The sequence below is a fragment of the Pseudorca crassidens genome, chromosome 19 (genome assembly GCF_039906515.1).
Source record: "Pseudorca crassidens isolate mPseCra1 chromosome 19, mPseCra1.hap1, whole genome shotgun sequence".
Classification (NCBI taxonomy): Eukaryota; Metazoa; Chordata; class Mammalia; order Artiodactyla; family Delphinidae; genus Pseudorca; species Pseudorca crassidens.
The window spans coordinates 48618528-48642671 of NC_090314.1; the positions used below are offsets into that span (position 1 = coordinate 48618528).

At 46.7% G+C, this 24144-nt stretch overlaps 1 protein-coding gene across 3 annotated transcripts in view; it reads left to right on the forward strand.

Moving 5' to 3' along the window:
* The first annotated feature begins 3600 nt into the window (after positions 1-3600).
* The window catches only part of ITGB3 (integrin subunit beta 3), a 51972-nt gene continuing 31428 nt past the window's right edge, over positions 3601-24144 (forward strand). Inside the window, exons 1-2 of one of the 3 annotated variants that reach the window (XM_067717285.1) lie at positions 3796-3920; positions 19333-19418. In XM_067717285.1, the coding sequence (XP_067573386.1) occupies positions 3854-3920; positions 19333-19418 (153 nt within the window). In that variant the 5' untranslated portion in view covers positions 3796-3853. Of the gene's footprint in view, positions 3921-16649; positions 17599-19332; positions 19419-24144 lie in introns of those variants that run through there. The other 2 variants (XM_067717283.1, XM_067717284.1) reach the window with 2 other exon arrangements.

Here is a 24144-nt window from a genome sequence, read left to right on the forward strand (position 1 = left end):
TGAGATGAGTCAGAATTAGCAGACTGAAATTTTAGAATAGTGGTTGTAAACATGTTTAAGGGCTTAAAGGAGAATATAGACATAATTATTGAAGATATGGGGAATCTCTGCAGAGAAACTGAAACTATGAAAGACAAGCAAAGGGGAATTCTAGAACTTAAAACACAATGTCTGAAAAATTTCATGGCTAGGCTTAACGCATATTAGAGAGTGCCAAAGAGAGGGTTTGGAAACTTAAAGAGAGATTACTGTTTAACTGAAAAACAAACAAAAAAAAATGATTTAAAAAACCTGGAGCCTCAGTGGCCTGTGGGACAATTTATTTTCGATAACATCTAAATATGGGTAATTGGAGTTTCAGAAGGTAAGGAGAGAGAGAATGGGCAGAGAAAATATTGGAAGAAATAATGGCTAAGGAGTTCCTATATTTGGTGAAAAATAAACCACTTATATATCCAAGAGTCTCACCAACCTCAAGCAGGATAAGTATGAAGAAAACCACTTATTCATCTTACAGTCCAGCTGCTAAAAACCAAAGATAAAGAGTACATTAAAAGCAGCTAGAGTCAAACTGAGAAAGTTTGAGCAACAAAATAAATCATAGTATCGGATTATAACTCATAGAATAAAATAAATACCCATGAATTCATACTGATACAAATAAATAACTGAATTTTAAAAGTGAGGAAGAAGGAGGCAGGTCTTCCTTACTATGGAATACCAATTAATAGCTGTAGAAGGAAAAATGGAAGTGGAAAATCACTATTAACGAACCATCACACTAACTAATTGCAGTCAAGAACCGTTGATGGATGCTAAAATTAGTGGGTGAAAGTATGAAGAGAAACAGGATATTTGCATAGAATTGCAGTATTATATTCTCATAAAGTATTTACTAATTACAAAGAGCAAAATAGTTATTTATAGTGAAGAAACCTGGCAGACACCACCTTAACCATGTGACCAAAGTTAACACTGTAAGTAATAAGATGTATTGTCATCATGTACCCCTTGATATAATGACAAGGCACATACTTTTTGTGATATTCTTGTATAGAATGCCTCAATACAATCATGAGAAAACATCAGACAAACCCAAACTGAGGGTCATACTATACCATAACTGGCCTAATAATTGACACAAAAGTGTCAAGGTGATGAGAAGAAAAGGAAGACTGAGAAAATGTCATAGATTGAAGGAGACTAAGGAGACATGATGACAATACAATATGGGATCCTGGATTGGATCTTACACCAAAAAAAGGACGTTAGTGGAATACTGGCAAAATTCAAATATTGTGTCTAGATTAGTTAATAGTATCATATCGATGTTAACTTCCTGTGTTCAATAATTACAATATGGTAATCCAAATGTTAATAATAGGGGAAACAGTGAAGAATAAAAGGGAACTCTCTAATATTTTTAAACTTTTCTGTAAGTGTAAATGATTAAAAAAAAAAAAAAAGCCAGAGGGAAAAGACAAGGGAACAAGAATGTAAATGATGGGAATTCCCTGGCAGTCCAATGGTTAGGACCCTGTGCGTTTACTGCCGAGGGCCAGGGTTCGATCCCTGGTCAGGGAACTAAAATACCAAAAGCTGCGTGTCGCGCGGCCAAAAATAAATAAATAAATAAATAAAATACAATAAATGATGGCTGACTTCTTATCAGAAACAGTGGAGGCCAAGATAACAGTGGGACAACATCTTTGAAGTACTGAAAGAAAAAAAACCCCTATTAATCTAGAAATCTCTATATAAGAAATATCACTAAAAATGAGGATGAAACCAATGAAAGTTGAGCACATCTGCTGCCAGTGAACCTTAATTACAAGATGTGCTAAAGAAAGTTCTTCAGGCTGAAGGGGTTGGAAATTTGGATGGCATGTTTTCTGGGCTGGTGCCCACCCCAAGTGGTTGGCACCAGCAGAGCTAGGCTGAGGAGACACCTAGGTGAATGGGAGACTGGTTATATATATATGGGAATTAAACACATAAGTAAATATCGAGGCAGAGATGTAACCAGGCTGTGTGATCTGGATTTTGCACCAGGGCAATGGCAACACTGTTGAAATGGCTTCTGACCTAGAGGCCTTCCAGCAGCTAGGAGAGGTATATTGTCCTCGGGTCAGGAAGCCCATCTACCCACTGTGGGCTGGCTCCTCCCCTGCCTCCTTGCAAATTGCTAGTGACACTTCTGCTGATGTGTGCTATTCTTTTGGTGTATCCTAGTGTTTGGGAGGTCTGAGGAGGGAATGCCCATCTCTGCTGAGGGTGGGGCAGAAGGAAGGGGGATATCAGATAAGATTACATGGAAGAAGTGACATCTGAGATGTTTTGAAAGAGAAGTGGAATTTTCCAGGTGGAAAAAGGAAGTAAGATCAATCAGACAGAGAGGCATGGCGTGTTCGGGAATGCTAAGTATCTTCTTGGACTAGGATGGGAGATGAGGCTGGACATGAGGCAGGGCCAGTTTTCAGGTATCTTGTGTGTCTCAGGAGAGGGCTTAGGGAAGCCCAGGGGCAGCCTGAAAGCCTTTAGGGGAGCCCAAGAGCTGGAGAGATGTCCAAATCCTGCCTGATGCCTCAGGCCTTATTTATTTATTTTTTTAATAAATTTATTTATTCATTTATTTATTTTTGGCTGTGTTGGGTCTTTGTTGCTGTGCACGGGCTTTCTCTAGTTGTGGCGACCAGGGACTACTCTTCGTTGCGGTGCACGGGCTTCTCACTGCGGTGGCTTCTCTTGTTGCGGAACACAGGCTCTAGGCGCACGGGCTTCAGTAGCTGTGGCACATGGGCTCAGTAGTTGTGGCGCACGGGCTTAGTTGCTCTGTGGCATGTGGGACCAGGGCTCGAACCCGTGTGCCCTGCACTGGCAGGCGGATTCTTAACCGCTGCGCCACCAGGGAAGTCTTCAGGCCTTGTTTTTAATCATCCTTAGAGTTTCCCATCCAGGCAGCCTGAATCAGCCCCTGCCACTGGTGGCCTCCTGCTCATAGCCCTAGCATTTTGCCCCTTTGAGCCTCCTGAAGTTTCTAGTTTGGGGAGGACCCAGAGAGCAATAGGTAGGATTCGGCAGAGGCAGGAGGCCTTTGAAGAGAGTAAGATAAAGCTCCAAAGCCTGTGAGTTTGAGTGGAGGTTGTATATTGACTGTGTCTTGAAACGTTTATCAGATACTTACCCTGTGCAAGCAAGTATTTGTAGAGTAAGGCCCTTTCTGGACATCAAGTGCTTACACAGCTTGAGATGTGGTCCTGTCCTCAAGAGGTTTACAGTTTACCTGAAAACCGAACCAACCCAAGATAAAAATTAGTGAATAATAAAGGACTAAACCGGGGCCTGGCACAGAGTAGGCATTCAGCAGGTTTGTCAATTAAATGAATGTGTGAATGACCAAAACTCAAGGTACAGAGGGCAAGTGCCCAAGGAATTCAGGGGAAAGAGAAAGCCGCGTGGGTGTCTCCAGGAAAAAGTGCCAGAGGCTCCTGGTTGTTCTAAGTATTCCAAGTGCCCAGCGCGCACCCTGGGACCAGGATGTCTGCGGAAGATGCGACCTCGACCCCCGCTCCCCTCTCCCCGGTCCCAGTCTTGCCTTGCGTACCCGCCGGCGATCCCCGCCGGCTGAGCCGAAGTGGCGAGAAACGAGCGGCGGTTTCTCACTTCCCCCCATGCGGTGGAGGGTCCAGAAAACTGCCAGAGGGGAGGAAGCGCAAGTCCACGGCCCGCCCCGTTGCGTTCCACCCCCTGCGTCCCCTCCCCTTCGGCCACGGGAAAAGCGGCCGCGGGCGCCGCTGCTAGCTGTGGGGCTGGAGGACGCGGCCGAGGCGGAGCGCGGCGGCCAGCGGACGAGATGCGAGCGCTGCCGCTGTGGGCCGCTGTGCTGGTGCTGGGAGCGCTGGCGGGCGTCGGCGTCGGAGGTGAGTGAGGCTCCCGCGCGGCGGGGACGCAGCCAAGTGTGCAGACTTCGAGCGGGGAAACCGGGCGGGCGGGTCCTGCGCGGCTGCGCTCCGAGTGCGCGGGGCCAGCCTGGGGCCGTCGGAGCCCGGAGCTGGGGACCTTCCGGGCCCCGCTGTGGGAAAGGCGAGAGGCTACCTAGGGGCGGGTCCTCCGGGACACCGAAGCCCTTAGCCAGGTTAGGCGCCTGCTCCGGGCGGTCTCAACGTGCGCGGTGGGGTGGGCGCATCTCTGAGCCCCGAGTTCAGCCCCGGCTGCGCGCATCGCAGGTGGTCCCGGCCCTCCGAAGGCAGACTGGCTCTGGAAGCCAAGGAGAGCTGGGGCTTCCCGGGGCTGTTCCCGCGCGTTGGCAGAGGGATGCGGTTGTAGCTTCTCGGATGAGAGTGTGTGCGTCCCCGGGTTTGCCGGTTACTCGACATTCCCCTTTCTCTTTGTGTACACTTTCTCCCAAGTTTCTGTTTGGTTTTTGCTTGGTGGCTCCCCGCGGGAACGATTCGGAGGAGGATGAGGGCTCTGCCTCCTACAGTGTCCCCGGGTGGCAGCGGTGCCTCTGCTTCCGGGACAAACCCAGCATCCGAAAAATCTCCACTGTATGCGAGCTGCTACGCCAGGGGTCCCTGGAGCTGGCTTGGCTCCCTGGCTTTGTCTCTCCTGCTGCTGCGCACACTGTTAGCTGCCAAGGCAGTTGGCATTCGGCCTCCTTGGTGCTGCGAGGGGCAGAGCAGAGCACAGCCCAAGGGTGCTGCCCGTGATCTTTCTGGAGCCTGGGTGACCTTCCCAGGGAGAACGCTGGCTCCTGGTCCTCTGTGTTTCTCTGCAGAGGACGCACAAGTGTGCATATACCTACTTTTAGTGAAAAGAGTAGTACTCATTGTAGGGCAATTTAGATATTTTTTAAAAAGTAAGATTTATTGCTAAGGCCATTTCGAACATAGCTATTCATAAATACTTGATGACTTCCTTCAAGATTCGTGCATGTATAAGAGATTGTGCAGGAGAGGGCAACAGCATCATTAAAAAAAACCCACTTTACTGAGGTATGATTGACATACAAAACACTGTATATATTTAATGTATATGACTTGAATTTGGAGATAAGTATACACTCATGAAATCATCACAATTTATGACCCATAACTTGATGAAGGAGTTAGAGATAATATATAGGGGGCTGTTTAAGTTATTACTGCTGAAGCTTCCCATGTGACAGATGCTCAGACAGGTCAGCTGATGTCTTTAGCCTGCAGTGAGCAGCCTGATGACTGTGGCATGGAATTATGAATCTCCAGCATTCAGCCCTGGGAGAGGTTAGAGCCTTGGTTCAGATGCTGTCTGAATGGAGAAATCCAGAGGCAGTTCAGGTGTCTCCTACGGAGATGCCTGCTTCCATGAACTTAAAACATTTTTGCTTTTTTTTTCCCACATGTACAGCTTCCTGAATTTCAGAATGATTTCTGAATCTAATCATTATATTTTCTTACAGTTTTAGAAGTAAGTAAGGTAACACAAGATAGAGCCTAGCATGGTGCTTGGATCAATTAGTGAAATGAAGAGCGTATTTGTTATTTTGGTGTCTCTTTCTCCACCCCTGAGTATACCTTTTGTCGATCTGTTTTTTTTTTCAATAATACATGGAGGATTCCACTGCATTGACATACCTAAGTTTGCATGAAATATCCTCTTGGGGATCTGTTCACAGATTCATTGTTGTGATTGGGGTGATTCCAGAAGTGGTGATAGGTTGTACTGAGCTAGCCTCAGACTCCCTCTGAGAGGCAGGATAGAGTCATATTTAAGAGCATGGGCTCTAGAGAAGACCTCCAGAGTAATAAGCCCCCCGTAAAAGCAGTTGCAATTGTCATTAAATCCCCCATCTCAGTGTTGGGGGCTGGCTTGCAGGTAACATCAGATCCCTGGGAAGCAGATGCAGGATGAGAGTTGGAGAGCTATATTGGGATACACAGTGTTGAAGGGACAGAGACAGAACTGGGTGGCAGTGGCACAGAGAGGCCACCCCAGAGTGGGAGAGTCTCGTATGGGGAATAGAGAGGTTGTTTGAGCATAGACTTGAGTTTTGGAATTTATGTGCAAAGGTGATCTTTTTAGTTTCACTCAAGAACTCTTGGGTCTTGTGGCTTCCCCAAATATGGTTCTTTTATTTTTTATATAAATTTATTAATTTAATTTATTTATTTTTGGCTGCACTGGGTCTTCGTTGCTGCACACGGGCTTTCTGTAGTTGCAGCGAGCAGGCGCTACTCTTTGTTGCGGTGTGCGGGCTTCTTACTGCGGTGGCTTCTCGTGTTGCAAAACATGGGCTCTAGGCACGGGCTTCAGTAGTTGCAGCATGCAGGCTCAGTAGTTGTGGCTCGCGGGCTCTAGAGCACAGGCTCAGTAGTTGTAGCACACAGGCTTAATTGCTCCGCGACACGTGGGATCTTCCCGGACCAGGGCTCAAACCCATGTCCCCTGCATTGGCAGGCGGATTCTCAACCACTGCGGCACCAGGGAAGCCCCCAAATATGGTTCTTTATTCTAATCTGAGACCTACTGAGTGACAAGTTTTGTTTGCTATCACCATCTAAATTGATTAGTTCTGAGCTGAGGTGCTGATTTCTCCTCCTGATTTATATTCTGGAAACTCTCCAACTGAAACCCTCTGCAGGAGCCCTCAGAGCCTGGAGAGACATAGGAGGAAGCCTTGTTGGCTGGGGAAGGGGACAGCTATGACTTAAAGCCAATCAGATGTGGGTTTAATTCTTGATTTTGCCTCTTATTATGTCTTACTTTGGGCAAGTGACTTAATCTCTTGGGTCCTCAGTTTCCTCATCTGTAAAGTGGAGGAAATAATACTTCTATGATTGTGCCAGTTAAATGAGATAAAGGCACAAAAAAAGTTTTCAATAAATGGCATTATTCTTCCTATCCTTGGTAACTACAATGTATTGGAGGTAAGGCTGCTACTGCTTCATGCATGAATACAATCCAGGTTCCTAAATGAGACCCATGGGATCCCTTTTCCCATGGCTATGTGACAGGGGACTCCTCCTTATTTCAACCCGTTCTGCATTTGTGGCTTGGCATATCTCAGCCGCTCCGTCGCAATAAGAATTCACAGAAGAGTCCAAGAGGAAGAGAGGCCCATACATTTGCTTTATCCATGAGAAAACCTTAAGTTCTATCCCTGGGAAAAGAGGAAAGTAAAATACATTCACAGGTTTTGAGAAGAAGGACATGTCTATTTTGTTTGACACTCTATGCCCAGTGGCTGACACATAGGTGGCAAAATACGTACCTATGGAAAGCTATGAAAAGGCATCTAGAGGAGATGTGCCTCACCTTAAGATACCCAATATTTGAATGTCTGTATTCATTCATAGACGATCCTCAAGTGCTCCATCTGGGCATTCTGGAGGATATTAGAATACAGCCAAGCCCATGAGTTCTTTGGGCATTTGGACCTCTATACTTTTGCACCATTTAGACCTCTGCTCTGAGGGTGCTGGAAACTCAGGGGATCCTCTGTGAAGTGTTTGCTTTTTCCCCCACCTCCTGGGGGAATATACACAGGAGGGCAGCATTCTTCTTTACCACCTTCAAAATTGTGAGTGTGAGCAGCTGAGGTCTCTTGGGCACAGCATAATTGGGGCAAGGAGGCAACAGTGACGAGGGGGAGTCTGGATATGACTCTGGAATTTCCTAGTAGAAATTCCCCCTCGACAACTCCCCACCCCACTCAGGATCTCTGGTTATCATCCCCTCCCAGCCCTAAGACTCCTTCTGCCCTTGTTGGCAGGGATAGCCAGGAAACATGCCCACAGGAACCACAACTCATGAATCAGCAGACAGATAATTAAATGGGGGAATGACTGAGCGGCTTCAGGGATCAACCATTTGGCTTGACCCACCCCCCTCTGCTGCCCACAGAGCTGGCCTGCTGCGTCACCCCATCGCCTATTCTCTCTTCTCCTGACCCCTGGCCCTTTCTGAGTGGGACAATCATTGTGGCTGATGGAGCTCAGGTCACAAGTGGAAGTGCAGGTGGCAGCAGGGAGATGACACTGCCTGTTCTCCCTGTGTGAACTGCTGGTGTTTATTTAAATGGGAGACTCTGCAGCAAAAATTTATAAAATCTGCCTTTCTCTGCATGCACACAGTATCGCCAGGAACACTCTTTTCTTTATAGTTAGTTTATTTAGGTGTAATTTATGTACTGTAAAATTCATCCTTTTTAGGTGTACAGTTCTATGAATTTTTACAAATGCTCAGTCAAGTAACCATCAGCATAATCAAGATACAGAATATTTCCATCACCCTAAAGAGTTGTCTTGAGCTCCTTGTCAACAATTTCCTTTCCCCGCCTTTATTTCCTGGCAGATCTGTTTCCTGTCCCTACAATTCTTCCTTTTACAGAATGTCATATCAATGAAATCACACAGTGTGTAGCCTTTCAATTCTGGCTTTTTTTGTGTGTGCGGTAAGCGGGCCTCTCACTGTTGTGGCCTCTCCCGTTGCGGAGCACAGGCTCCGGACGCGCAGGCTCAGCGGCCATGGCTCACGGGCCCAGCCGCTCCGCAGCATGTGGGATCTTCCCGGACCGGGCACGAACCCGCGTCCCCTGCATCGGCAGGCGGACTCTCAACCACTGTGCCACCAGGGAAGCCCAAGTCTGGCTTTTTTCACTTAGCATAATGTGTTCGAGACTCATCCATGTTGTTGCGTATATCAGAATGTTAAGAGGTTATCCCAGGCTACTCTGTCTTCCTCAGGTTCTGAGACAGTTACCCTGAAAGCAGGGGGCTATATCTGTTAAACCCAGATCCAGCTTTCAATTTCTAAATTTTGAAATTGGATAGATGCATTTGCAGCCAGCACTTTTATTATCCTTGGTCCTAAAATCAAATGTGGTCAAATATGGTATGTCACAATCTTTGGAGCTAGAAGCTAAGTAAACTGGGGCTGTTCTACCTTTTAAAATTTGGGGTAGCATCTCTGAAAAAAACAACCCACCGTAAGTCTTCCTTTCTGGTTTTCTTTCATGTTCCCACAAAAAGACTTCTCTTCCTCCCTGCCAGCATTTCTTAGTTCAGTTAGTAAAGCTATTTAAACATTCACGGGGTGAATGAGGTGATATGTGCTCATTATATGAAAGCCACATGTTGGAGAGTAAATGGCTGGTTCCCCTCTAATTCTGTTCCCCCCTAATGTTCACTATTAATTAGATGGTGTGTTCCATTCATATTTTTTGTAAAATCTTGCATATGTAATAATCCTTGCATATGTAATAATGCAAGAATTATTGCATTATGTAATAATGTATGTAATAATTCTCATGGGTATGTGTATTCCTTTACCTAAACTTGCATATGTAATATGTATATGTAATAATTCTCATTGGTATGTATATATGTAATAATTCTCATGTGTATGTCTATTCTTTTACCTAAACTTGTGTTACATTTTTTCAACTTAACAAAAGCCACTTTTTTGTTCATATAGAGAAAAAACCCTCAGGATGAAAAGAACTGTGGGTCTGGAATTGAGAAACCAATATGCAATTCATGGCCCTAGAGACTTTTCTGTCAATCTGCTGGGTGATTTTGAACAAGTCATCTTACCTCTGGGCCTCAGGCTCTTGGGGTCTCAAGGGCTGCAAACGGGTGAATGTGTCAAAGGGAGAGATGTTGGTTTGCTCTTGCCCTTCCCCACCACCAGCTGGAGAAGTTTTTCCTTTAGCTGATTAATAGTGTGGAAGTTCGTATAAGGATTTCTTTGGGGGGAAAAAAGGGAGGTCTGCAGTTAAAAAGAAGCTTGAAAAACTTCGCCCTGGAAGAAAGCTCCAGAAGTTTGGCAAAAGGCACATTCAGTAGCCACTTTGAAAGTCCCTGTCGTCAACCCTAAATCTGCTTGGTGATGGGATTCTTGGATAGAGGGAACCCAGGTCTGTGAGAACCGCTGATGATTCCAACCCCCTGCTTTAGCCACTGCACGTGATAAACTCCTCCAGGTTGAACCTGGGCTGGAGCCACCTGCAAGGGGCAGGTTTGACCAACTCCTTGGGAAGGTGGAAGAGGAGGGCGTGCGGTGCCCCCACTCTGGGACCCCTACAGATAGAGACTAGACCACACTCTCCTGGGAGATTCCTGAAGGCTGTGGGAGCGGGCTGGCCAAGTTACTTCTGGAGTTCCCCTTGAGCTTTGGGATTCCAAGAGGCTACTGGGTTTTGGGGCTGAAGGTGCTTGCTTGTAGAGAGCCTGGCATGCCCTGGGGAGCCTACCTTTAAATGAATGCAAATGTAGAGACTGAGACAGAAGAGAAGACATTTAAAATTAGCTTTAGGTTTTTTTTGAGCTTATAAAACGAATTCAACTTTTTGTGGGGGGAAAAAAATTCAAGGACATTCCCTGGCCATCCCGTGGTTAGGACTCAGCGCTTTCACTGCAGTGGCTAAGGTTCAATCCCTGGTCAGGGAACTAATATGCCACAAGCTGCATGGCACGGCTGGAAAAAAAAAGAAAGTCAAGCAGTACAGAAATAGAATAATGTAGAAAGTACAAGTCCCTTGTAGTCTTGTACTTAAAGATAACCACTGTTGACAGTTACTCCAGAATTTTTTTCCTATGTATATGTCACCATATATAATGATTTATCATTATTGTTGTTTCTCAAGCAGAATCATCCACAGTAGGATCATTGTCACTTAATAATATACCGTGAGCATCTTTTTATATCAGTGCATGGCCTTCCATTACTATTTATGCCAAGAGCTGTAACTCTAGCCAGAAGGCATATTGCTATGTGGATATACCTGAATTTTCTTAACCAATTCCCTGTTAGTAGACATTGGGATCACCCCCAATTATCTGCTACTACTGATAAAGCGGCAGGGGACATCCTTGTTCATTATTATGCACCTTTGTTCAAGTGTTTCTGCAGGCTGAATTTCTTAAACGAAAGCTGCTGGGTCAAAGGACACGAATATTTTAAATTTTAATTTTAATAGGTTTTCCAAATTGTCCTCCAAAATGGTGGGACCAATTTGCCTTCCTACCAAGACAGGCTGGAAGCAAGGGCTGGTGACAGCACCACCGCCTGCTGTTTATACCCACAAGATATGAGCCTCAGGAGGAAAAGTAGCAGAATTGGACAGTTGAATGCCAAGGAGGTCACCAAAAGGGTGCTGCTGGGCTGGGCCTCAAACAGAACTTGGTATGGGCTTGCCTCTTTTCTATACTGAATGAGTCAGATGGGAGGTGGGGCCTGTGCTGATAAAATTTTCCAGAACTTGAGATGCAACATTTGAATCAAATATTAGTTAGGCTGTTAGGAAGAAACGGACATGTGTGCAATATTTGAGGGTTCTGGGGCCCTGGGATGTTAGGCTTCCTAGAGTATTAGTCAGCTTGTTGATGCTTTCTGTTCGGAATATATATACTTCCAGGGCGGGCGGCAGCTTGAAAATCATCTCATCTAATACCGTTTGTTTTACAGAGAAGCACAAAGGGAGGTCCTGAGAGGTGAAGTGACTTGCCCAAGATAACACAACTAGTTTAGTGTCATTGGTGGGGTCTCCTGTCTCCTGGCCAGTGATTCTTCACTGTATCCTGTAGAGACCAAGGACCCTCTCTCATCTGACCCTGAGGCGGGTAGGGGTGTGGGGGGGATGGGCATTCCTCGTGCAGGAAGTGATTTGCATGAAGGTAAGTAGGAAGGAAACCAGCATTTACTGAGCATCCACTCTGCTATCCGTGGTTCTTTCATCTGAGTTATCTCGTTTAATCCTAACAACTCGTGAGGTAAGTGTTCCGCCCATATTTGGGAGCATGGGGGAAAGGAAGGTCTCCAGTGCTTGGCTGATGTGGCTGGGTTGCACCCGTTAAATAGGAGGGAACAATTATAAGTTCTCGAATAGAGATGTGACACTGGACCTTAGAGAGAGCACCAGAGAGATGAAGGGACGTGCCTGAGGTCACACAGCCAGTGGAGCTGTAAAAGTGGTTTTAGACCTGAGGTCTCCTGTCTGCTGTCCCACCACCATGCTTCCCCCACCACATCCACTGTTACACTGTTCATCGTTTTACTCCCCCTGTCCTCAGGGTGTTTTCCAGGGGCTGGGTGTTAATTTTAGATAATAACTACACAGAAGACAGGACTCTATCCTTTTTATGCAGTGTTCAGCATAAAACATGGCGACTTAATTATCCCAGTTGGAGATGATAACAAGACATGTTCTGGCTTCGCTTACAAGGGCAGGGCCTACTGGCTGAAGAAAGGTCAGTGAAAGGGCATGGCCAGTGGTCAGTACATTTGAACTTTGTCCAAGGGGATCCACTTGTTCAGGGAGAAATCCTTCCTGTCTTTCGGTCATGTCCCTCATGCCAGTGGATCAGCAAGTCCTCAGAGAACATCTAGGGTCTAACCATGCCATGGATACCACTACCATCCAAATCCAGCCCCCTGCCATCTGCTGCCTGGATGGTTGTAATGCTTCCTAATTGGTCTCCTTCTGGTCTTGTTCCCCTACTGTCTGCCCTGCTTTCGTGGCCAGGATGATCTTCTGCTCACCTCTGCTCACAGCCCACCAGCGGCTTCCCACCACATGGAGAATGACAGCCACACTCCCTACCATGGCTACTGCTTCCCAGTATTATGGTCTCTGACTGCGTTTCCAACCGCCTCTCTATCTCTCTCCTCTTCCCTCTCTCTTCCTGCTGTTTTTTTAAGAGGCTGAGGACCATGTAGCTGCTGTGCGTTCTTTCTGGAATACTCGTCCCCTAGTTCTTCCCATGACTCACTCCTTCATATCATTTTGAAATGTCACTCTGAGAGGCCTTTCTTTAAAGGAGACACCCTCCCCTTACCGATGCTTTGTCCTGCTTTATTTTCTTAGTGCCTTTGCCACTTTTTGAAATTGTACTTTTTCGTTGTGTATGTTTTGGCTTTCTATTGAGCATGTTTGATTTTCGCTAAACTCTAAGCTCCACAAGAGTAAGGGGGTTGTTTATTTCATCAGTGTGTCTCCAGTGCTTAGCAGAGTGCCAGACACAGGTAGGTACTCAGTGAATATTTGTTGAGTAAGTGAGTGGATGAATGAATGCCAACACCATTGATATATGTTAGTAGAAAAGTATAAAAGAAGAGTAAACACTTTTCTGTTATCCATAGGTGGGTTAACCATTACAAAATGGTTAGGCTGGCTTTTTTCAATCATGCAGAGTAGTTCAGAGCAGTGTTTCTCAAAATCATGTCATATATGCTATGGAAATGCAAATCCATTTTGTATTATTAGCTTCTTAGGGCTGCTGTAACTGGGTGGCTTAAAACAACAGAAATTTATTCTCTCTGGAAGCTAGAAATCTGAAATCAGGGTGTCAACAGGGCCATGCTCCCTCTGAGACGCTGGATGGACTCCTTCCTCATATCTTCCTAGCTTCTGGTGGTAGCTGGCAACTCTTGGCGTTCCTTGGCTTCCAGCTACATCACTCCAATCTCTGCCTCTGTCTTTATACGGCAACGTTCTCGCTGTCTGTCTTCACGTGGTGTTTTCCTCTTATGAGGACATCAGTCATACTGGTTTAGCACCCACCCTAATGACCCCATCTTGATTACATCTGCAAAGACCTTATTTCCAAATAAGATCATAGTTGTAGGTACTGGGGGTTAGGACTTCAGCATATCTTTCTGGGGGACACAATTCAACCTGTAACACATTTTAATATTGGTCGAGGCAAATTGTACACAAACGGCTTCTGATGTTAAGTACCATATTTAATTGGCTCTGATGCACTTTTTTTTTTAAACATTTGAAAATCCCTGAAATCAGCCTGCCTCCTGTACGGTAGTTTGGACTCCCTACTGCTTTGGGAGATGCTTACTGAAGCTTTCTGCTCAGAGCACAGAGGTATGTGTTACCTTGAATCCCACCTTCCTGCCTTCTTCCCCTTCCTTGGATTACTGAGCTGCTGCTGCATGTAAATGAAAGAACAAAAATAAGATAAACTTTCTTAACAGCTTGTTCTAGAGAAACCACTTGTTGCATCCACAGCACCGTTAGCCTCTGTTTTGTTCTTGGATGACTCACCCAGCCAGGTGACTACAATGGAAGGTCAGGCACTGCCCGAGTCACCCAGTGTCCCCATGGACCTATCTGAGAAGTCACTAGTCAAAGGTCAGTGGCAGGGCTGGAGACCCCGGCCAGAACTCCTCCCTGCAGATAGTAAGAGAGATGCCCATGGTGTTTGCGGTATGGACAGTCCTCCCTTCCACTGAACACCTCTCCCTCTGACTGAGCCCTCTCCTGGAGTCCCCTGGCCTCACTAGGGTGGCCCGTTCCTGTGTTCTGACATCCTGTCTAATTGGACAGCATATCCTCAAAATAGCTCTCATTGACGCATCATGACTTCCACTGGTTCCAACTCCCTTCCTTGTTCCCTTTTTTTCCTCCATTTTCCCCACCCTTTGTCTCTCTTCTGGTTCTGTGAATTGGGCTGATGTGTCAAACCACAGCCTTCTACTTCTACTTTCCAGGCAAAGTTCTTTGCTGGTCTTGTCTATGTTTTCTAATTGGCCTTCTCTTCTTGGCCATCCCTCCTAGATTATATATATATATATATATATTTAACATCTTTATTGGGGTATAATTGCTTTACAATGGTGTGTTAGTTTCTGCTTTATAACAAAGTGAATCAGTTATACATATACATATGTTCCCATACCTCCTCCCTCTTGCGTCTCCCTCCCTCCCACCCTCCCTATCCCACTCCTCCAGGTGGTCACTTTTGATCCCCTGCCTTCAACTGCTTGGGCCTCAGGATAAAAACAGCAACAATAAAAACAATAGCAACCATAGCAGCTGCAGCCTTTATGGAGAACTTTCTGTCTTGCCAGCTGTTTTGCTCAGAGGGTGACAGGGATTGGTTGCTTTATAACTACACCGGGAGGACCAGGGCCAGTCCTCCTGTTGCCTCGCTGTGCCTAAGCTGTCCAAGAAAATGGGTGCTAGGGTTGTTAATTTGTTTCAGTGACAAAGTTCTGATGAAGACCCTTGATTCTCCAGCAGAGCCAAGTCTGGGCCTCCGAGGCTGAGCAGGAACATAGGCCTTATGAATGACTGGAAACAGAGGCCCAAACTCCTTCCACATGTTTTGGGGGAGGGGTGGCCTCAGAGCAGCGGCTCGTTGAATCAGCATGGCCCAGGCACAGAGACTTCTGATGAGTCAGTCGCTTTCAGCCACTGCATTCTGGGGAACCTGCCCTTGGTCGCAGGTCTTGGTGGGGGGCATCCCAGGAAGCGGGTGGGGGGGGGAATCATTGATTCTCATGAAATCAACCTGTGATTCATTAAAAAGGAGAGGTAAGGGGAGCTGGGTAACCGTGACTCCCCAGCCATGACTTCCTAAAGAACAAGTCCCAGCAGCTCATAGCATCCTCTGGGGTCAGGGACTGCCCGTTCACTGCGGGGGTGGGGGTGGGGCTGCTGTTGTTTATTTCACATCTGATAAGGCTTGCTTTTGTGGCTATGAGTCAAGGACTCACGGGGAAATGCTAATTTGAGAATGAATGGATGGCTAAATGGATAGACTGGGAAAAGTTTTCAAAAAATAATTAGACAGCGCCCACACCTCCCACAGCCCGCTTCTCTCTTCTGACGCTTCCTGCGATCTTGTGCGTCTCCTCTCCCTACCGAAAATCCATGTCACTTATGTCCAGAAGTACTCCCATGGATGTAGATTCTCATGGAAACTTCAAAAGGGGATGCCTAAAATAGTGCAGGCTGTGCTTCTCTCAGAACTCTTCCAATAAGGCAGTAAAAGGGGGATGAGTTCCCATCTGGCTGAGAAAAGAGCGGTTGTGAGCTAACAGCCGGCCAGGCAGCCCGTGAAGGGAGAGGCCCTCTGGATGCATTGCTGGTTCTGAACATTCAGGCATTCTGAATCTGGCAGCTCTGGGAAGATTGGCTACTTTTCTTCCATTAGAAAGATGGAAGATGGCCACCATCTTGGCTGAGGGCCACCCCAGCTCAGAGGTGGCCTTGGTGCCGTAGGGCCAGGTCTGGAGCCACTGCCGTAATCTCCACCTCGCAGTCCTTGTATGGCATGCTTAGGTTGGAGTCCGTCAGAGGCTGGAGCCCCAGAGGTTACTCAGGGGCTCGCAGTAGCATATCACTTGAAGAATCTTAGGGTTGGGAAAGGCCTTTTTTAAACTAAATTTATTTATTTATTCTTGGCTGCATTGGGTCTTTGTTGCTGCACCCGGACTTTCTCTAGTTGTGGCGAGCAGGGGCTACTCTTCATTGCGGTGCGTGGGCTTCTCAATGCAGTGGATTCTCTTGTTGCAGAACACGGGCTCTAGGCACGCGGGCTTCAGTAGTTGTGGCACGTGGGCTTAGTTGCTCCACGGCATGTGGGATCTTCCCGGACCAGGGATCGAATCCATTTCCCCTGCATTGGCAGGTGGATTCTTTTTTTTTGGGGGGGTACACGGGCTTCTCACTGTTGTGGCCTCTCCCATTGCGGAGCACAGGCTCCTGACGCGCAGGCTCAGAGGCCATGGCTCACGGGTCCAGCCGCTCTGCGGTATGTGGGATCTTCCCGGACCGGGGCACGAACCCGTGTCCCCTGCATTGGCAGGCGGACTCTCAACCACTGCACCACCAGGGAAGCCCTGGCAGGTAGATTCTTAACCACTGTGCCACCAGGGAAGTCCTGGGAAAGGTCTTTGAAGTTAGACAGACTCAGGGCTCTGAGGAAATGTGGGGCTTCCAGAAGGCGCTTCAAGGATTCCACATATAATCTAGTGTTTTGTGGAGAACAATGAAAATTTAAATTGCCCAAGGAACAGTTTCAACCCATTTGCCTGTTTTATATTGGAATTGTATGCATAATTTGGAGAAATGAGCTCAGTTGCTTAAAAAACAAAACAAAACTGATCTAGTACAATACCTCTCAATTTGCTCTAATATATATTTATTGAGCATCTCCTTTGAGCAAGGGCTGAGGCTGGGCTGGTCAGGACAGGCCTCAAGAGGCTTAAAATCTATTGAGCGGCAGTGCTGTTAAGGCAGATACATAAATAATTATAAGTTGGGAATATTGGAGTGAAGAAACTAAGGCTGAGAGGAATTAAATGACTCATCCAAGACTATATTATTAGTGGGTGACTCAGTTAGGACCACAGTCTGCTGACTGCGTGTGTACCTTTTCTGTTAGGTCACTCTGCCCTGAGATGGATACTGTTAAAGTGCAATTTTCAAAGAGTTAAAAGTATGATTCTCATACAACTATAAAATGAACATGTGTCAAAGATTTCATCCAACTTAATGAGGGAACCAATAAGATGTTGACTAGTTCAAAAGAGAATTCAAGTAAGGGAGTTATAGTCAGTCAGTCAAAGGAATGCTGAAATCAGTTACCTAACAGATTCAAAATTGGTTAATGTTCTACAAGGCAATAAACCTTAACCTTTGGGGGTTACCTTTTCTACCGGACAGAAATCATTTACGTTGCTGTTGGATAAGAATCATATACGTTGCTCTCCATTGTTGTTGGTTTTCTACAGGTCAACCTCTGTTCTTACAGAATCATAAGATAGAAGTCAAACAAAGGTACACATCCCTGGAAAATCAGATAATCCCTAAGCATGGTGGGTCTACTGGTCAACCCTTTGCATTACCTTGAAAGGACACCCAGTACTCCCTTTGCCTATTTCCACATTTTGGATAATTTTTCTTAACAATATTTTGTGTATGTGTGTACACACGCATTTGCTGGGTGTTTTTTTTTTTATTTTTTATTTTCCCCAGATGTTGAAAGGGAGTTCAGCCACGCTGTTATAAAAGGGACTGAGACAGCTCCGTAAGAAGTTTCAGGGACACTGGGAAAACATCCCAGTGATGAGGTTGATTTCCCCCAGATATATTTGCTGGTCTTACAAACTGGGGGCAAGGGCCACTTTGGAAAATTGGATAAAGTAATTGTCAAGATAATTGGGTCACAGTAGGAATGGGTCTCCCTCATTCTGCTCTTTGCACAGTCGTCCCTTGGGATCTGTGGGAGATTGATTCCAAGCTCCCCTGACGACCAAAATCCAAGGATGCTCAAGTCCCTTATAGAAATAGTTCAGTGTTTGCATATAACCTTTGCACATCCTCCTGTATTCTATAAGTCATCTCTAGATTACTTACACTACAATGTGAATGCTACGTAAATAGTTGTAAATCCAGTGTAAATGCTATGTAAATAGTTGCTGGCACGTGGCAAATTCAACTTTTGGTTTTTGGAACTTTCTGGAATTTTTTTCCTGAATATTTCCAACTCGTGGTTGTTTGAATCTGCGGATGCAGAAGCCACGGATATGGAGGGCTGACTGTACTGCAGAAGGCCTTCCTGGGGCTCTGGAGGTTTACCTGACTGAGGCCAGGAAGGCTAAGCTGGGGGAAGGAGGGAGGATGGGGGCTTCCGTCCAGGCAGATGTCTGGGGTTTGCTTCCTGGTTGGGCTTCTCAAGGCTCTTTTCATGCCTCTGGTTGTCTCTGCTCCTCCCTGCAGCTTTTTCTCTGTCCTTTGACAGTATGAAGACTGTTCACACTTGAGTGGCATTTTGTAGTGTACCCACTGCTTCTCCTTTACCTCACTGACTTCTTTGCCCACATCCTATGAGACAGATATCATCACTTCATGGAGGTTAACTAACTTGACCAAGGTCATGACACCTAGGAAGAAGAGCATTCAGAATTCAAATACAGGTCTTCCAACTCCAAAATTCCATGTTCTTCCAGCTTGTATCAGTCAACTTTTTCTAATATTTCTGCGGTTTTCCCTAAAGCATTCTATATACTTGGATCCCAAGATATACGTATTGGGAAGCTTGAGAAGATTTGCTTTCCCCTGGCAGGCCAGTAGGACACTGCCATGGCGGTCACCCCCCACCCCCATATTTAGACCGTGTGTTAATGTTAGTGCATCCGGGCTCTGAATTCCCTGTGTAGCGGCTGTGACTAAGTCACTAGAATAATTGGAGAGAGGGTACGTTGCCATGGCTCTGGGCCTGAGATTTTCATTTGTACAATGTAGGTGTCAAATCAGTTGTTAATTAAAGCCTTTCCGTCATTTATGATCTGACACTTGCTCCATCACTTGCCATCACAGTGACCTCATCAATTGAGGGCTGTGGTGAGTTTCTCCTGACCTTCCTCATTCTCCTTCTCCCTTACCAAACAGCCTGTGTTTGGTACATGTCCATGGGATGGGTAAGGTGTATTTGTGTGCATCTGAGAGCTGTAAACCTGGGCATTTGGGAAAGCTGGGAAAGGATGGGGGCAGACCAGGTACTTTGTCATGTCAGATGAGATACTAATGCCTCTGTCTCTCTGTTACAGGGCCCAACATCTGTGCCACACGAGGCGTGAGCTCCTGCCAGCAATGTCTGGCTGTGAGTCCCATGTGTGCCTGGTGTTCAGATGAGGTAAGGAGCAGATATCCGACTTTATTTCTTCCCCAGACTTAGCTGCTTTTGTGTAGAGACAGACCCATGGGGATATCTCCTTCCTCCTAAGTATGCAAGCCCCTTGTCCCTTCTGAGCAAAACTAGGGAGAAGCCTTCCCATTGATGGCCATCGAAGGGAGCTGTCATGGGCTGTTACTGGAATGCCATCCAGAGTGTATTGCGTGGCCCCGGCCTTAGGCAGAGTGGTTAGGCCTGCTGGCCTCTCTGTAGCCATTGCCATCCTTTACCACACTTTGCTTGATTTTTGTTGGGGTGCAACACCCCCGAGAAGCAGGGCCTCGGGTCTCAAAAAGGGAGGCATGAGAGGGTTATAGGTACAAAGGGGATGCTGGCTTATGAACATTCCAGAATTTTTAAAAGGCAAGCAAGAAAGGGATTTTGCGCTTGTGTGGGGGGCTGTTTAGACAGAGGATCTCTTCTCTTCCCTTTTCCTGTCTGATGACTGGACCCCCATGGCTTTACATTTTCCCCTTTCTTTCTTCTCTGCCTCTCCTTCCTTCCTTCTCTTGGGAAGGTGTCAATGAAAGAGCTGGGCCAATTTGGTGAGGCTCGGAGGGTGACAGGAAAGGGTTAGCTGTGTCTAGGCAGAGGATTTGTTGTGTCTGGGGCCCTAGGGAATGAGTGTGTCTGAGGGAATGGCTGTGTTTGTGGCTGGGATGGGAATTTGGAGCTGGCAAGAGCTGGGGGGTGAGTGTGGCTGGAGAAGGTCCAGTGATCACAGAGTCTGGGGCTGAGTCATGGGCCTGGTCCCCGGCAGGTGGTTACCTGAGCTCCTGGCCTGGCTGCGTGTCAGCCACCTGAGGTGCCCTCTCCGTCCCTGCCCTCTGCAGCTCCGTGACTGCTCTAACTCAGGCCCTCATTCTCTCTGCTTCTCTTCCCAATCTGCTGAGTTTCCTAAAAAGGCAACCTCCCTGGAAGGCTGGTGGGGGGTGGGAGCCGAGAGGCTGTGTTTATCCCTCAACGAGAGGACAGCCAGAACGACAGAGGCCAGCCCAGCACACTGCTTTGGCCTCTGAGCAGTTCAGCACGAGAACTGCTTCCAGAGGCAGCTGCCCAACATCTGGGCCACATTGACTTCATTTAGCAAATGAGATATTCCCTGGGGCTGGGAGTTGGGGGTGGGGCTGGGTTGAGTGAGCCCTTCCCCTCCACCCCCGCAGGTTCTCCACCCCTCTGGGCTGAACTGGCTGCTCAAGTGTGATGTGGCCTCCTCCCTTCTCATTTGCCGTGTGCTCCTTCCCTTGGTCACCATCGTGATATTATTAAGCTTCTTTTACGAGGAAGTTGGAATTCTGCAGCTGAATCCTCGAAGAAGGGAGAGCTGGATGGGGAGGGCGCCTCATTGGATTGGATGGCCTGTAGCTGGTTGGAGCAGAGGGGTAGCCAGGGCAGAAGCCCTAGTATCACTCAAAAGATGCTCCCCTCTCTTCAACCCAAAGCAAGACAAAATGGAGAAACTGTGGTTCAGAGGAGTCTGGGATTCTTGGAATGTCTGTCACCTGTCTTGATCTGCATAGGAACAAGCCAGGTAACTGGCCTGCTGAGGCCATGCTGAGGCCTGACCAGACAAAGCCCTTAGGTCATGTGACCAGAATTTGGAGATATATGTAGAATATTTATTGATGGCCGTGGTGAATTTTTTCCCATGGGGCATACCAAGGTGGGAGGAGGGAAGAAGGAGGGTGGGAAAGGTACCAGGTAGGATCAAAATATAATGTAGGACTAGCCTAGGGATGGGGGATGGAGTCAGAGAGAAGACGGGTGTATCCAGGACCAAAGAAAACTAATGAGAGGAGATAGATGGTCCAATAAGATATTTTCTAGGAGGATGGAATTTAAAAAGGAAAGTGTTTTTTTTGTTTTTGGTTTTTTTGAGTGATAAAGTCACATTTATTGCTCTGGATTGAATCAGTGGACAGGACCTAGGGAGGGGGAGGGGGACACAGGAAGTTAGTCAAGCATCCTCCTGGCCTTTGCTGAGTTCTCAGCACCCTGGGGAAGCGGGAGGGCCAAGGGCTTAGTGAATGACTACAGTTATCTAAGAGGGGAGGAAGGGTAGCAGAGGAGACCAGTGTGGGTTAACATTTGTCAACCAGGGAGAAATGGGAGGTGGGAATCCCGGACTGTAACTTGAACAGGACTGCTGTTTTTTTCCTGAGGGCTTCCCCTGCACTGACCAAGTTTAACTGCTGAAAGTGCCTTGGCTGTTGATTTTAGAAACCAAAAGTGAACCATCTGGGCCACTTTGCATGTGATTTGTTGAATAATCAATCCTGGAGAGCCCTCTGCTCCTGCCTCTCTTACCTTGGCTGTTACAGGCAGAGTTGGCAGTGCCTGGAAAAACAACTGGTTGGGCTCAGCTTTCCCTGGTCCTGGAGGACAGCAGCTCTGGGTGTGGATAGCAAGCCCTTGGCTGGGTAATAGGAAAACATAGCCAATGTGGATGAGTGCAGAGTTTTGGGCTCATCTGCATAGGGTGTGTTCTTGGGGGACTGGATACTGATACGGGTTGGGGTGGTGTGCTGTCTCTGGACTGTGAATCTAGCAGAGAGGCTGGCTTCACAGAGAGGTTCAGCTTGTGATCTTGGCCTTGGTGGCATCATGTTGGGATCTAGAACCTTCCAAATTTGCCTGCTGGTAAGAATCACCTAGGGTGCTTGTTAAACATAAGGGTTTCCAGGATGGACCCTGAACCTGTTGCATCAGAATGGGTTGTTACAATAGCAAGTTTGGCAAATATTGCTAATTGAAGGGGCTGATCATTGGGGTCATGATGGGTGGAGCTGAAGTTAAAGTTGCCAGATAAAATACAGGACACCCCAGTTAAATTTGAATCAAACAAGAAATACTTTTAGTATAAGTATGTCCCAAATACTTTTAGTATAAGTATATCCCAAATATTTACCAAATTTGGCAACCCTAATGTGGAGAGAAATACTAGGAATTCTCCCATAGTTGTGAGTGCACGTCAGAAGGTAGACCTGCTCACACTCAGCCTGACATCCATGGATAAAACAAGAAGAAAGGGTTTGGATCCCACAAAGAAGAAGACTCTAATAGGACTTACTTCTCATTTTTCTTCTCTGCCTTTTTGGTGGCGGGAGGTTTAGGCCACTGTTTAATTCCTTTTTAGTGACTAATATAATTTCATTCTCACTTCTCTGCTGCTTTTTCTTTCTTCCTATTTTTGTTCTTAATCTGGAGGGCAAACTCTCATCTTGAGTGTTTTGCCCCAATTTGTTATCATAAAAAAAGGCATAATATTAAAAGTGCTCCTCCCTCTGTAAACAGTGGGGTGTGAGTATCAATAACCATAAACTAAAATGCTTTCCTTTTCCTCTCCTTTCTGTCCCCTCCACACCTCTGTCTCTCTATGTTCAAGTGATTTCTTGTCCTTACCAGATGTCAAGAGAACAATGTTCATTTTTTTGGACTGGAGGCATTTGTTAGCACTCTGGGGAAATAAAATGTACCACGACCTATTGTTCCTTGTCCTCCAAGAAAGAGTATGCAATAATAGCAGTAGTTAGAATGGTAATAGTAGAAAAGAGTCGCCTATTTGAATCTATTTGTTTCTATCAGATCAAAAGGATTTGAGTATATTTGACTTCCGTTGAGATTTTTATATTTTGAAAGCATTTCCCATTCACAGTTTTATCCCCTGTCCAACCCTGTGAAATAAGTAGAATAATGACAGTTATTCATGCTGTCCTTTCCCAGTTTCTAAAATGGGATTAATGGAGAATGGGACTAGGAGCTGAATTCCCGCCAGGAGAGGGCGGGAGTTCAGCTCACACTGCACGTGGGTTGGGACCTCCCACTGCTGTGCTCTGGCTCTTCCCCTGGGTCTTGGTTATCTTTGCCCTTTTTGTGTAACATCTGGTTTCACTGGGAACTGGAACTTGAACACTCCTCCCCCCCTCCTTCCAGCTTTCTCTCCGAGTAACCTGGACACATTCCTTTTACCTTCTCAGCCTGGGTGATTAAGAAAGGAATGTGGCCCAGATGTGTTGAGGTCAGTGCCTTGGTGTCCTTTCGGGACAGCAGGCTCTCAGGGCGAGCGTGGCTGAGGAGCAGGCCTGACCCCTGATGTCAGCGGCCAGAGAGGGAGGGAAGGAGACAGTTTTTGTTTCTTAGTGTTTAGATTTCTTCGGAAATTCATAACAAACCATAAGCACTGTCAGCAAGGCTTGGCACTTCAGACTTTCTTCTAATAAACACTGCCACGTTAGGAAGTGGGGGTCAGGAAACCCCCGCCAAGATATTCTCTCCCTGCACCGATGCAGCCTGAAGATACACGATGGCCTTGCTGTTCTCATTGTTTCCTGGTCTCCCCCTTCCCTCTCTCTCCTTCAGCATCTGTCTTAGTCCTGGAAAGGATCAGCAACTCAGGGCATCTCGGTCCATCCAGTCATTGCCTTTTTTGGAAGGTTTTCTCTCTGGGGTTTTGTGGGACCCTGGAATCAGAGATACAGTAGGGAGTTTTTTGGGCAAGAAAGAGACTGCTTCCTGAGAGAGAAGGGTTGGGAGAGATGGACAGAAGCTACAAGAATTGGGGCACAAAAACGTGCAGTGTTCGTGAGTTCTCCCTTCTGCCATTCTGTCCCTGGCAGAGGGACCTGGGTGGGTGAGGGGAGGGCATCTTCATCTCTCTGAGGAGCTCTGATGTCCTGTTGGGATCTTC